The sequence below is a fragment of the Meleagris gallopavo genome, chromosome 3, assembly GCF_000146605.3.
Source record: "Meleagris gallopavo isolate NT-WF06-2002-E0010 breed Aviagen turkey brand Nicholas breeding stock chromosome 3, Turkey_5.1, whole genome shotgun sequence".
In the NCBI taxonomy this organism is placed as follows: Eukaryota; Metazoa; Chordata; class Aves; order Galliformes; family Phasianidae; genus Meleagris; species Meleagris gallopavo.
The window spans coordinates 69,181,957-69,195,428 of record NC_015013.2 but is presented as its reverse complement, the minus strand read 5'-3'; the positions used below and the strand labels follow the sequence as shown (position 1 = coordinate 69,195,428).

The following is a 13,472-nucleotide window of genomic DNA, read 5'->3' as shown; positions in this document are numbered from 1 at the left end:
TTCCCCCGCCCCACAGCGCGCCCCGAGCTCCTGCAGAGCAGAGCGGTTACGGCGCGGGGCGGTGAATTATTTAACGTGGTTGGAGATCCTGGCACCGGCGTGTGCCCGTGTGAGCACTGCGGTATTTGGGAGGTGTAGGGAAGTGCACACACAATAAATAGACACTTAGGTTGATTTGGGCACGGGGGGAAATGGTCCCGGCCAACGCTTCCCACCCCCCAGGAGCCATTCTGCCGACACAACCCCCAGCACAGCAATGAGAGCTGTGTCCACAGAGGTTGAAATCGTGCAAACCCAAACCAGCACCGTCCGCATCCCTGCAGCCCCCCCGGTGCTCCCCAATAGGACCCTGCACCCCTCAGTGCTGTGGGAGCTCCCTGACCTTCACTGCTGCCTTCGTGCAGCGCCGAGCTGCGCTTTGCAGGGTTGGGTTTCACCTGGGACAGATCGAAGCCTCGGGGCTGCGCAGGGGCAGAGCTAAGGTGACCCCAAAGGACTCAGATGGGGTGCGGGGTCCCTCGAGGGAGGGCTCTGGGGAGTGGGAACCGTTGCATTTATTCACAGGAGGTGGGAATTGCTTCATGCTGCTGCTCCGTGCCTGGATGGGCTGCCCGGCCGACGTCCCACTCTTGCTGGGGAAGCATTGGGAGAGCTCAGTTTGGAAGCAAAGAAGAGCCACTGATTTATTTTTTAACCACAGACGTCACTTCTCCAACTTGTTTGTTGGGCGCTGCGAGCTGCTAATAAATTAGAGGGACGGAGCAGCGCCACGGCCCAGCACTGCCCTCCCTGAGGCTTCCATCGCGAGAGTTTCGCTTCTGCAAATCGCACCCGGGCTGCTCCAGTGCTGCAATCCTCCACTGCTGCACAGCACTGCAGGTGCAGCTGTGCCCGAGGGCCGAGCTGCACACGCACACAGCGGGCATCTCTGCCACTGCTGGAGCTGCAGACAGAGTCAGCTGCAATCAGTGGGCACGGCCCATCCCCAGAAATGGGGCTGGGGAAGCCAGCAGGCGGCTGTGAGCAGTGCCTCCTCCAGTCTGGCCTTAAAGAGCATTTCCGATGCTGGGCAACGAGAGAGGGGAGGCTTCATGCGTGCCTGGAGCCTGCTGCCCTCTTGGGATTGCAGCTCAAATTCCTGGCACGGATGGGAGGCCAGGATTTGCATCTACAGGATTTCCAGTAAGTTTTGCAGCCCTGGTATGCAGCTGTAGAGCTGCTGGCCGGGAGGGGGGGGGGCAGGTGGGACGGGGGCACTGCGGGATGGGGGGCTGCGATGGGGCAGAGCAAAGCCCCGGGTTGGTGCCCTGGATGGGGATGCTGGGAGATCCTGGGGCTGATATCGTGGAGGGGGGATGTGAGCAGCCCCATGGTGCGAGGGATCCTGTGCTGGGAGCGGGGAGGTGAGGGCAGACTGCTGGCAGCTGCAGGAGCCGTGCAGCACCTGCGTCTGCGTGAGGCTTGGCCTCAGCCCAGGGCAATCAGCACCCAGCCTGGAGCTGCTGCGCTCCAGCAAACGGGAGGCTGAGGGCTGACCCTGAGCTGCTGCGCCTGCGTGGTCTCTGCTTCTGCCCAGCGCAGCCTCAGCGCTGTGTGCTGCAGCACGAGGTCCTGCAGAGCCCCTGGCTGAGGTTCCCCAGAGCTGGACTGCTTGTGGTGCTCAGAAGGGAAGAGCTGAGCACGAGCACCTCAGAAAGGCCTACAGCCACATCAGCCGTGCTCCCATGGAGCCCATTTCCCACCGTGGTGGCTGGTCCCCATTGGAGCAGTGTCACCGAGCACTTCTCCATCGTGCCCGGGGTCCCTGGCAGCACTGTGACCTTCATGGCTGTGTTTTCCTCGGGCAGGGCAGCCTGAGATGTGCACCCCGGGGCAGAGCAGCCGTCAGCAGCACAGTGCAGCTTTCCCCAGCATCAGCTGCCCGTTGTCACCCGCACCGCGGCTGTGCTGAGCTCATCCCAACGAGGAGACACAGAAATTGCTCCCGGGGAGGGAAGCAGTGAGCGGGGCAGACGGGGATGCTGCACTGTGCTCAGACCCAAAGCTGAGGCTGCCGGCTGCGTTGTGCTGTGCGTGCTGCCCAGCAGCGTGCCCAGGGTCTGCCCTGCCAGCTCCAGGAGTGGGGCAGAGCCCCAGGTTAAGAAGGCAGCCACTGAAATGGGTCCCAAACCATTTCTCCAAGAGTGGGGACCAAAGGGATCGGAGCAGCACACGCAGCCTTATATGGGAGATCTGGCTCTTATTAACGCCTGGGGTTTACAGTACCTGTGACAGCCAAACGATTTCAGCTATCTTCATAACAGCTCTGCTGCTGGAGGCAGTGAGGGACTCCTCTGGGAGCGCAGATGCCTTATCTCCGTTATGAGCTCAGTGTGAACATTGCCAGCTCCGGTGTCACCTGCACAGAGCAGAGCTCTCACACTGCTGGCAGAGCTCTGACTTCAGGCAGCCCTGGGGACGATGCTGCGTGGGGAGCATCCTCAGCATCCTCAGCATCACCCCTCGGGGCTCCCACAGAAACCACCTCCTTTCAGCCACACCACCTCACCCCCACTTTCTGTCCATCCAGAAGGACATCGGAGGCCCTTTCCTCTTTTTTTCCCCCCCATTCACATTTAAAACTCTCCCGCAAACGCATCACACACCGCTGCTTCGGGGGGAGGATCCTTCCTTTGCAGAGCCCGACGTGCAGCTCCCGACGCAGGGCAGCGGTCAGCGGTCAGCGGGCAGCGGTCAGCCCCCCGCGCCGGCTCTGCTGTGGGCTCTGAGCCGGGGGCTCCCAGCGCACAACCGAACCGCAGCCGCCCATGGCTGCCCTCTCGCGGCCGCTCTCCCCGCACGGCGCTCTCACCCCGCACTTCTCCATCTTCCCTGCGGTTCTCCCTCCTCCCAGCAGCGGTTTCCCGGCTCTCGCACCGCCGAACCCACGGCAAACCCAGCGCTTCCAGCAGCAGAAAAGCGGAGCTGCCGGCGCTGCCGCCGTCCGTCGTGCTCTGCCAACACCACGGAGCCCCTCCGGGACACAGCGCCAAGTATGTCACGCTGCCTGATGCCGGACACAAAGATTATGAGCTGCGAAACCTCACCCGAGCTCCAGCCAAGAGCTCAGCCTGGCTGCTGCCAGCATCCCTGCGGCACTGCGCTCCTCGCTGCTCCTCGCTGCGGGTCCAGGCTGACGCCGGGCTCTGCTTCCCAATGAAAGGGCACACGTATCTTACAAAGGAAATTTATTTCGTTTGAGGAAGCTTATATTACATGCATCGACCGAAGGCAGTACAACAGTGAACAGCGGGGCTGGGGTTCATCCAGTCTGCCATGAGCATCTCTGGGATAAACCAGGTCGAATTGGAGAATCGCTTTGTCTTTAGAAGATACAGTCGTAATACAAGGAATGTTTTTGTTTGCACTTTAATTACTCTTCCCCTACTCCCTGCCCCCTAGCTGCATATATTCAATGCTCCAGCTTACCAAAAAAGGAGGCAGGAGAGGGCAACCTAACACACATACACGCTCCCCCCTCCCACCCGAAACAGACCACTGAGATGGCAGGACTGAATCTAGCTCTATTCAGGGAGAAACACAAACTGAGTACCAGGAATAAAGCTCTTGCAACACGCGGTACCCTTTAATAATTTCACCAGATAAAAACCTTTTACACGTTGTTCAATGAGATGCTACAAACTCCATCAGTTCTCTTCAGTTTCACGGGCTTTGAACAAGCAGCTGAATACACTGAAATACTGACTTCCAAAAATAAAAATCTTGCATTCCTGTCAGTGTTTGCTGGATATGCTCTCATACCCACCAGACGAAGGCGTATAGTGCACCAGAGAATGCAGCCTACTATAGGCTTACTGTCAAGTAGAGACACAGAAGCAACGTATTCCTCAGAGCAGGTAAGGTGAAGGCTGGCACGTGTTTGTTTCCCCACAGAGTGACCCTGCTCAGTCCCCCGTCACCTGCGTGGCTTGGCCATCCGAGCTCTGGTTGGTGGACTGGATGAACATGGGCTGTGTGATGTCCTGGCCTGCAGGCATGGTCACTTGCTGGATCTGGTAGAGCTGCTGGAAGACAGAAGAAGGGGAAGGGAGGTGAGTTCTCATCACACAGCACTGCTCTGTGCACAAACCCCGAGCAGCTCTCAGGTCTGTGTGAAATCCGTCCCCAGAAGCAGACCATGAATTGCCAGTAGACATTTATCACTAAATCATAAAGTAATTCTGTCAATTTCTGATGCCCAGACTGAGCTCATGCTACTTACTCAACAGCCAGGCTGAACATCAAGACCTTTATTTGTAAGCTGGTTAGGACTAAAATGGACTGCGTTAATCTGGAGCAAACGCAGAACACTGAGGAATCCACCTGAATTAAGAGTGGCACAAGATCCATTATTCTGCCTCTGGCTCGGGTCATGCTGCAGCAGCAGTGCTTTACCTGGAAGAGCTGCTTTGCCAGAACACACACAAACCCAAAGACAGTCCTTTCAGCTTCGACTCTGAAGGGCTGTAGCACCAACACACCCCGAGCTCCTACCTGCCCGTCTGTGAACTGGCTGAACTGCTGCTGTCCTTGCTGGACTTCTGTCTGCGTGATCTACAAGGACAAGAGAAGGACAGTCAGTGGCAGAGCTTTGGAGAGGGTCAGAACCCCACAGACAACATTCTGCCGCAGCCCTTCAAGAGCTTTTCCACTCTTCCAAACTTGACTGCCCCACCGCGTGGTGGGACACATCCCAGCCTGCAGCCTGTGGTCATGTTGGTGCTGACTGCAAGTCAGGAACAAAGGACATGGGATTGAGTCCTCACAAAGCATGTCCTCTGGCTTTCACAAGGAGAACGTGGCCTCTGGGATCTCAGAAGCGGCCCTCCTGTCCTCTGAAGGCAGAGCAGAATCCCTTAATGAGCAGCCCCAAAGATCATGAGCCAACCTGCCAGCAGCAGTGCTGGCCTTGAAGTGTCACTGCTGCAAAGCTTTCTGAGAGCTCACGCTGCTGCTCCTCCCTCACCCAACCAGAAGAAGTAAAGAAAAGGCTGATAAACCTGCAACCAGCTCAGAAGCAGCAAGGGCTTTATGCAGCAACACACACACACACACACACGCATGCAGCTTTCACATACAGGTCAAGGAAACATCCACTGCGCTCCTTGCTTTATTATTCTGATGAAGGTAAACAGGAAGAAAAGAAACTCAGGATCCCTAGCCCAAGAGTTGGTAAACTCCACCAGAATTTGCAGTTTCAGGAGATAGGGAACAACACCGTAACAGTAACCGCCAGCCCTGCTGTTGGAGTGCATACCTGCTGTGCATTGGTTGCAAGCGTCTGGATCTGCCCCTGGACTACCTGGGTGCCTGACACAGGCTGGGCTAAGCGGATATACTGCAGCTGGCCAGCATTCAACTGAACCTGGAGACAAGCGGAGGGGGCGGGGAAAGAAAATTAAACAGGTAACTGTGTAACCTGAAACACACAAACTTGCCTTCTTGTTTCCACAACAGAAGCCAGGGTAATAGATGAGAGTGGGGAGCTCCGGCTGATCACCAGTGGGGTGAGGAATTGGCACAGGGCAAGAGCCAAGTCCACAGAACTCCTCCAGGCTCTTGAAGGAGAACCCTGAAGAAGCACAGCACTTCCTTCTCCAGGACAAAAGGCCAGTTAGTAGCTAAAGCATATTAAGTGCTATGTTTCAGAGCATCCAGAACACTTTTTTTCCCCTTTTAGTCACCAGAATGCAGCTACTGCTCGATCTTCCATTTCACACACAGACAACTCCTCCGAGCTAGCTGCACATCATGACACTCCTACTACATGCTGCCAAAAACATAAAGAAAACACAGGAAATTTTCAAATAATTGAAGACAGTAGAGATGACAAAAGTCAGGGATACCACAAGATAATATCTGGAACCCTGAAGTGCAACCCTTCTTTACCTGGCAAAGACCAACACTGGGTCAGCACTGTGTGTCACATTCCAGTGCAAGTTCATTTATTTCCTACAGCCCGGATCCTGGATGCCTGGGGAGAGGGGTCTGAGCAGAGCCATCTTAGTAACCTCAGCTCTGTTTGGGTTTCTGTGACAGAAGCAGCTAGTGGGACTAAGACACACCGAGAGGCAATAAAAAGGTCACCACGTGGTTGATACAATCATCGAGTTCTCCACGTTGCATTACTTAACTTCAGAACATTTTGATCCACAGCCTTACGGTGCATTACACACCAAGTATTCTGAGGTATTTTTTAAGGAGGGGAAAGGAAGGCATGCAGAGCACCTGAGCTCCGCTCGGTGACCATGGCTGGAGCTCCTGGCATACAGCTGCCTTCCCAGCTGTGTCCAAAAGCACCAACATCATTTCATGAGCAAACCAACTCCACACAAGCAGACATTCCAGCAAAGAATCCGTTTCTGCACTGAGCTCTGCCTGCTGAGCAAGTTCTCCCCACTGCAGCTTCCTGCTTCCATTTCAACCAGGCTCCCAGCAGAATGGATGGAAGCAATTCACACACAGTTCTTCCAGAAATGAGGGCAACCTCCAAAGATTCATCCCAGCGAGGTCAAGGCGAAGGCATGGATGAAATTTAACACGGGATTCAGTGGGCAAACAAATGGCTGCTATGTAACGGATGCATTTACTGCCTTCCTTCCAGCTTTACTCCATTTATTTAAGAAGGCCATTCTCCCAGCACTCCTGTGTTAGCAGATGCTACCAGTTCTGTGTTTCAGCCTTTTGCATTTTGTTAAGGAAGATTTTGAGCTGAACCCTAACAGACAGCAGAGTGAAAAGAAGTGCCAGAAGGTAACACTAATTGCACCAAGACAGGAAGGAGATTTAGGGGAGAAAGAATAAAAGAGGAGCAGAAAGAGAGCAGAACAGAGAGCAGCAGTGAATAGAGCAAGGACTGTAACTGTGAGTTACAGCTTCCCAGGCTCCCTGCTCTGATGGTGAGTGCGTGGCTCCGTGTTCTGCTGTATTTCACTCGCTGGAAGCAAAGAAGGGAAAGGTGTTTCCTCCAGCACTGACTGCGGTTCTTCAACATGCTGCAATTAAGAGGAATCACATTAATTACTGTCAAGGCAGTACTTCTCCTAGGTACTGAAGTGAGAACTGCATTTCATTATAACACCCCTTTGAGTTACTCTTATTAGGAACCCAAGCACCCCCAAGACAACAGATGCCCACTCAGGCAGCAGATAGCTCCATCCCAAGCTGCAGTTCCAGCAGTGCCTGAGGCCACGAGCCCCAGCTCTTCCAGGCTGCCAGGCAAGATGAGGTGGAAGAATTCTCCTGGCCAAAACCAGGTGCTAATTAAAAAGCCTCCAGTGGCTCGTTCATAAAGCGCACCATCAATTAAACAGCATCACCTGTGTGGAGAATGGCATTTCCTGCAGAATGCTTCAGCCCCTTCCAAGCTGCTTTATAAAGAATTCTCTCCCTCTGCAAATCTCCAGGTCCCTTTCCTACAGGGACTTACAGCCTTTGCTGGAGATGACTGTGAAACAAGCTTGAACTTCTTTTATTGCCACTCTGTTGTAACAGATCCACCCAGGCAGGGGTAGAGATCTCTATCCAAAATGCCTTTAAGAAGTGCCCAAGAGAGACTTCCATAAAGAAAAGGAGGACAACAAATGCAAGAGAAAGGCAGTGGAGAACGTGGAGAAGAAAAAAGGCTGCTGGTGGTAAAGCACCATGTTTGGCAAGCAGTGCTTGTGCCTCCTGATCAACAGCTGGTGTAGGAATTGGCTGAAGATTTCAGAGATGAGAAGAAGAGGGAAGTGAACTGGGAGAGTCTGGCAGCGTGCACAGCCTTAACTTTCCTGGAGGTGCTCTGTCAAAGCACAAACGTCTGCCAAAGGGACACGGAGCAAATCCCAGCCTGTGTGAGAGATCAGCTTTGCACAGCTGGGTAAGCCTCATAACAGCAAGAGGAATCACAAAGTGAAGCACTCGTCTTGGTCACCTGTCTGACCTCTGGGTTGCTGGTTAAGTACATGGAACTGGAAGGATTTTATTGATTTTTAATTTAAGGGGTGTGAAATTTTTCAGATGGGAACCAAAAGGCTCCGTTTTGTTGTCATTAGAAGCTACAAAGAGGAGGAAAATGACATTTTTTGGACCCACGTGTTGACTCTGGACACACGCCAGAATTTACAACTCACTGTGTGCTCAAAACCCCATTCTTAAGGCACAGCAGCCTTATGTTAAGGTGAAAGCGAGAAGGTATCTTCTGGTAGCACAAAGCCATTCCTGCAATCAGCTCAGGCTGTTTTGTAGAACTATTTTTTGCAACGCAGGAGTTGATTACTAACTCACAGATGGCACTTTTCCCACTCAGTCCCACAGGTCATGGCTCCAGGTTGCAGAGGCAGAACCAAAGGAAAGGCAACACAAGTTAATCACGTTTCATTGAAGGCATGCTGTAGTGGAGAACTAATTTATCCAGGAAGTACTTTATGTACTGCTTCCTAATAATGCTATTGCACCTGTGGGGAAGCAGTGGTGGTGGGCACTACAGGGCTTGAATTTATTTCCCCCTTCATGTCACACCTGGATCGTTTTCTCTCCCGGTGCAGGAAACACACTCAGCCCAAACTTCCTCTTCCAGTTCAGAAAGCACACACACACACACACACAGCCCCACGCCGAAGCAGCTGCAGGCAGCTCACACCCAGCACCACCGTGGCTTACCGGGATCTGCTGGATCTCCCCCGTGTTGGTGATGATCTGCTGCATGACTTGCATGGTCTGCCCGGTGCCACTCTGCGCCTGCTGGCTCTGTCCTTGCGGCTGGGCCTGAACAATCTGCACCTGCTGGCCTTCTCCCACCTGCATCGTCACAGGGCTGCATTCAGAACAGGGCTGAGGCCACGCAGTGCAGCACAGCAACAGGCAGGGCTGCTGCTGAGCCCCACTGCTCCTCGCTGATGCTTCAGTCACCACAACAAGACCCGCGTGATCCTGGCTCTGGGGCATCCTGCACGCTTTATAGTAACACTATGAAGAGGGAGCACTATTTTCTGGTTTTACAGGTAGCCTCTCTTTGGCACGGTCACTCAAGAGACACGCCAAATACATTCAAGAAAATGCATGCACTGCAAATTGAGATGTCAGAGCTCTGAGGATTGCAGTGGCCTGGTGTCATGGTTGGCACCTGGTAAGGGGAGCGTGCTTCCTGCCACAGCAGTGCTCATCGAGACAAGCAAAGGGTGCCGTGCTCACCTCACCATGGGATCCTCAATATGCTATTAATAAAGGCAGGGAGAGGAAGGGAAAAACCCAACAAAACCACGCTGTAACAATAACACCACTGACTGTATAGAAATAGAGCTCAAAAATCGTTACGGCTTCACTTGCACGTGGAAAAGACAGAGTGTGTCCTATGGCTGCCATCACTTGCTCTGGAGTAACAGTCTCACAAAACAACATAACCTACAGCATAGAAATTCAAAGGGTATTTCTACTTTGCTCAGTGGACCAACACAATTCAGCTCCTTATGTTGCAAAGGGAAACCCATTTCTATAGCACTACTGACTGCTGGCAGCAGTGAGAACAGGACACGGCCTGTAGGTGAGCCAAGGGTCCCCAGCACGCTGCACAACCCCGAGCTCTGCCCACACTCACCTGGCCCTGCTGAGGCTGAGCAATGATGATCTGCCCCGGCTGGATGGTGGTTGTAGATGTCGTGGTCTGCTGTCCTTGCTGCTGCCCCTGGACCTGCACTGCAGCAGGCTGCTGAGCGAGGGTGAAATAATACTGCACGGGTTCAGCCGGGGTCACAGCCTGACGTACCTCTTCCTGCAGCACAGCACAGAGTGGTAAATGGGGAGGGAACCCCCAGCTGCCCAGCCCAGCCACCACTGAACACCCCCACAAGCACAAAGGTGCCTTCAGTGCCTCCTTTCTAACAGCTGAACTCGAGTAACTCAAAAACGATCACTCAAACCAGGTTTCCTCATTTATGCAGCTGTAAGAAAATCAAAACCATCTCCAGTATCCTACATATAATAACGGAGTCACCAATTTCATTATGAGAAGCAAACGTATAAAATGACCATAGCTGAAATCCACACAACTCCTCATCAGCAAATTCCATCATCACCTGTTATCTTAACACAGATTGAGCTGCAAATGCACAAGGAAGACTTGCAAAGCCTCATCTGTCAGCAAAGCCTTCTCCTTAGCCCGTGTGCCCAACACGAATCTCAGCCTAGCTCTGATGTCAAACCCCTGGGAACAGAAGCCATGCACTCGGTGCACATCTCAGGGCCTTGGTTTACTTATTTAAATCCAGCTTTTCCAGAATAACAACAACTTTGTCTTGTGTCACGGCTTGACAGCCCGATTCTGCAGGAAGCAGGGATATCTCATGAGTGTAAAGGAACAACAGCTTCTGCTCTAGCCTGCTGGCAGAAGCACAGGCTGCCGTACTGCCATTCTGTTTCATCTACGGACGTCTTCGGAAGAGAAAAGTGCCTTATAACTCAAGGTATCTCAGGCAAAGTAGATCTGGGGAGATTATGCTACGTGACAAGTGGTTAATGCTCGAGAATCACAACTCTCGAGCTCCCAGAGGAGCACTGGACCCTGCACCCAGCAGAAGACACGGCTCACCAGACGTTCACTCCATGGCAGAAGGCGTAAACAATCCTCTCCCAGCCACCTCGAGTTCACAGCTGAGAGTGTAGGATGTTTACACGTGCTACAGCATGGTAGGGTCCACGGCCCACAGGTCTGCTCCACTCCCTTGCATTAGAAGAGGCCTGCTCATGGCTTACCTTCAGTGTATCCAGCTGGGCAGGAAAAGAATTTCCATTAAACAAAACTAGCGTGCGTTGCCCAGGTGGGCATCAGGCTTGGGTAGGAGAGCCTCCTTCCCTTCAGTGCCCAACTCTGAGCCACTCAACAGATTTCTAACAGCATACCAGGAAGTGACACCCCAAAGGTTTCGCTGTTGGCAGCTGGCTGTAATGAAGAAGTGACCCCTGAGCCTGGCTCTCAGCACTACCCACAGTACTACGGCCTCCCTACACACAGCAGCACACAATTAATTCCTACTCACTTCATCAAATCCTCTACAGGAGGGATTAATAATAAATTTAAGTATGTATTCAACAGGACAATTCTCCCACTAGTCATAAAACTGCAAGCATTGAAGAGCCATGGCTGTTTCTGTAAAGCCCAGTCCTTAGGTACACTGTTTATTCTATAGAGCTCCAATCCAGCTGCTAGCTGAACCCTCAATTACGGATGTTAGCATCTATTCCAGGTTCAAATTTTCCTTGCTACATGCAAAAAATGACTTCAAATACAAATCTGCATGAAGCAGGCTATACCCCATCGTTGGGCATCTTTTATTTCCAAGCCATAGCTTCAGTTACCAGAGCAACATAACAGTCATGGTTCCCTTCTCAGCTCTTCCTCGTAACCAACACCAAGTTGTCAAACAGTTCTCTCGTGGTAAAGCACAGACTGCACCCCCAGCCAAAAAGTGCAGGCTGTCAGCCTATGGGCAGCTATTCTTCAGCACCGTGGAATAAGAGAAATATTTTCCACTGAAAAGCCCTAACCTACGTTGGATTTCTCCATCAAACTCCTCCTGCCCTTAGCAGTATTTCTCATGATTCAGCTGTGTTCAGAGTGAACCTTTTGGTATCTCTGTATCAAACCAGATACATGCAAGCTCCCACTGCAGTCACTTCAGTAGAACCGTGAGGACACAGCAGGGTCTGTTGGGATAGGAGAAAGGGAAATGGTTTCTCATTTAAAAAAAGAGAGATGTAGATTGGATATAAGGAAGCCTTTTTTACAACAAGGGTGGTGAGAAGTGGCACTGGTTACCCAAAGAGGTGTGGTGCTGTGCTCCTGCAGAGTCCCAAGGCCAGGCTGGAAGGGCTCTGAGCACTGATGGAGCTGCGAGGGTCCCTGGCACTGCAGGGGAGCTGGAGCAGACGGCCTTTAAAGGTCCCTTCCAACCCAAACAATTCTATCATTTCCAGACGAAAAGTGAAACAGCAGCTTTCAAACTCCAGGTCTACAATGGGAGCACCATCTCTGCTCACAGTAGGTACTTCTGTGGCATACAAGAAACACATCAAAGCAAAGCTTCCAAGTAAAGCACTTGCCAGAAAGCTGTTTTACAGTTCTCCAGTCTTTCCAGCAGCACTCGGAAGAAGACAGTTTAAGGACCACCTTGGACCTTTCAAAGACCTCCAGAAGTATCTGAAAACCAGCTGAAGGAAGCTGGATCTGTCTCTGTGCACGTGAAGCAACACGACTGGGCTTCAGCCCCACCTCGCTGCAGTTTGGGCACCGTCTCACACACGAGGGCAACAAGTGCTCCTGGAGCAATGTCTGCTGGCTTCCAAGGACAGCAGCACCCAGGTGACTGCAGCAGCCTGCAGCTGTAAACATCCGACTGAAAGCTCCCGCTGACACCTCACAGCTTCCAGTCAAGGATGTTTACAGCAGCAATGACTGCCCTGAAGGATGGGGGAGGTGGTACTGCTGGGCAAAGCTGCCTGGACTCCTTCATGGCAGCCAAAGGATGCAGAGTCAGCACAGTTTTTAAAAGTTCATTTTTTAATAGTGGTAACGTTTGTTTTCAGAGCTGTTTAGAAATGTTTTTGTTGCTTCAGTAAATGCCCAAGTCGGGCTTCTGTCATCACCCCTCTATTTCCACAAAAAAACCTAAGAATCTGAAAACTACGAAGAATAAAATGCATAAAAAGGGGCACAAACATGCCTAAATCTGAGACTCGGTACTTCCTGATCAGCTCTCTAACAATTAGAGTGAAATCACCCCACGGAAAGGACAGCCAACAGGGCAGCTGTTCTGTCTCACCTGACGCTTTGGAGGCTTCAGCTCATCTCTTGGGACGATGTCAATAAGAAAGTCAAACTGATCAAACTTGGTAATTGCCATGGCAATGTCATTCCTCTACAACAGCAAAAAGAAAAAGCACTTTTCAGCTTCAGAAGCATGTTCTGTCATGAGATAAATACAGCAGAGCTTTTTAATCAAAGGTGTTCATCACACTTCAGCTTTTACAGAACCTCCCCTAGGTAGAATCTACACGTTTGGTGAGAAATAGTATCACAGGATCTTATTTGGGGCAGGGGAATCCCGAGAGATGTAGAGAGAACAAGATGCAGCATGTGGAAGGGCAAGACGCTCAAGAGAAAGCAGGAAGATTAAAAGACATAGTTAGCAAAGTGGCCAAAGGTATCAGAGAAAGGATGTGCAAGAGCCAATGAGCTTTTAAGAAACACTGGCAAGGCAAACAGCTTCTCAAAGCTGCTTTCATGTGCATAAGGATAAAAAGTTTATCTAAATAAACTTTTCTTTCATATCTTAACCAAAAGAAGAAATCCAAACATGAGCATTAGGTCAAAGTGCTGCAGACCTGAATAGAGGCAGCCAGCATAAGGCACCACTGCAGTGGGTTTGCTTAAGATCTCAAACAACCCCACGATTGAA

The 13,472-nt window shown here is 51.8% G+C and overlaps 1 protein-coding gene across 4 annotated transcripts; it reads right to left on the bottom strand.

The window, feature by feature from the left end:
* Positions 1-3,214: 3,214 nt before the first annotated feature.
* LOC100551084 (nuclear transcription factor Y subunit gamma) lies at positions 3,215-12,959 on the bottom strand. Of its 4 annotated transcripts, none has more exons than XM_019614134.2 (6): positions 12,837-12,958; positions 9,617-9,790; positions 8,683-8,820; positions 5,297-5,404; positions 4,534-4,593; positions 3,215-4,061 (listed from the first exon to the last, which is right to left on the bottom strand). In XM_019614134.2, exons 1-6 carry the CDS (start codon positions 12,915-12,917, stop codon positions 3,945-3,947), a joined length of 678 nt encoding a protein of 225 aa, XP_019469679.1. In that variant the 5' UTR covers positions 12,918-12,958; the 3' UTR covers positions 3,215-3,944. The 4 variants fall into 4 exon arrangements, with proteins under 4 accessions (XP_019469679.1, XP_010707406.1, XP_019469680.1 ...); XM_010709104.3 differs by having other exon boundaries at positions 3,215-4,064; positions 12,837-12,957; XM_019614135.2 differs by lacking the exon at positions 5,297-5,404 and having other exon boundaries at positions 12,837-12,959.
* Between the last annotated feature and the right edge of the window lie 513 nt (positions 12,960-13,472).

Coding starts and splice junctions, on each gene's coding strand:
- LOC100551084 (XM_010709104.3), bottom strand. CDS start 12,917: ATGGCAATTACCAAGTTTGATCAGTTTGACTTTCTTATTGACATCGTC. Junction 9,791..12,836: donor TGAAGCCTCCAAAGCGTCAG/GTGAGACAGAAC, acceptor GCTGTGCTGCAG/GAAGAGGTACGTCAGGCTGT. Junction 5,405..8,682: donor GGGAGATCCAGCAGATCCCG/GTAAGCCACGGT, acceptor GCTTGTCTCCAG/GTTCAGTTGAATGCTGGCCA.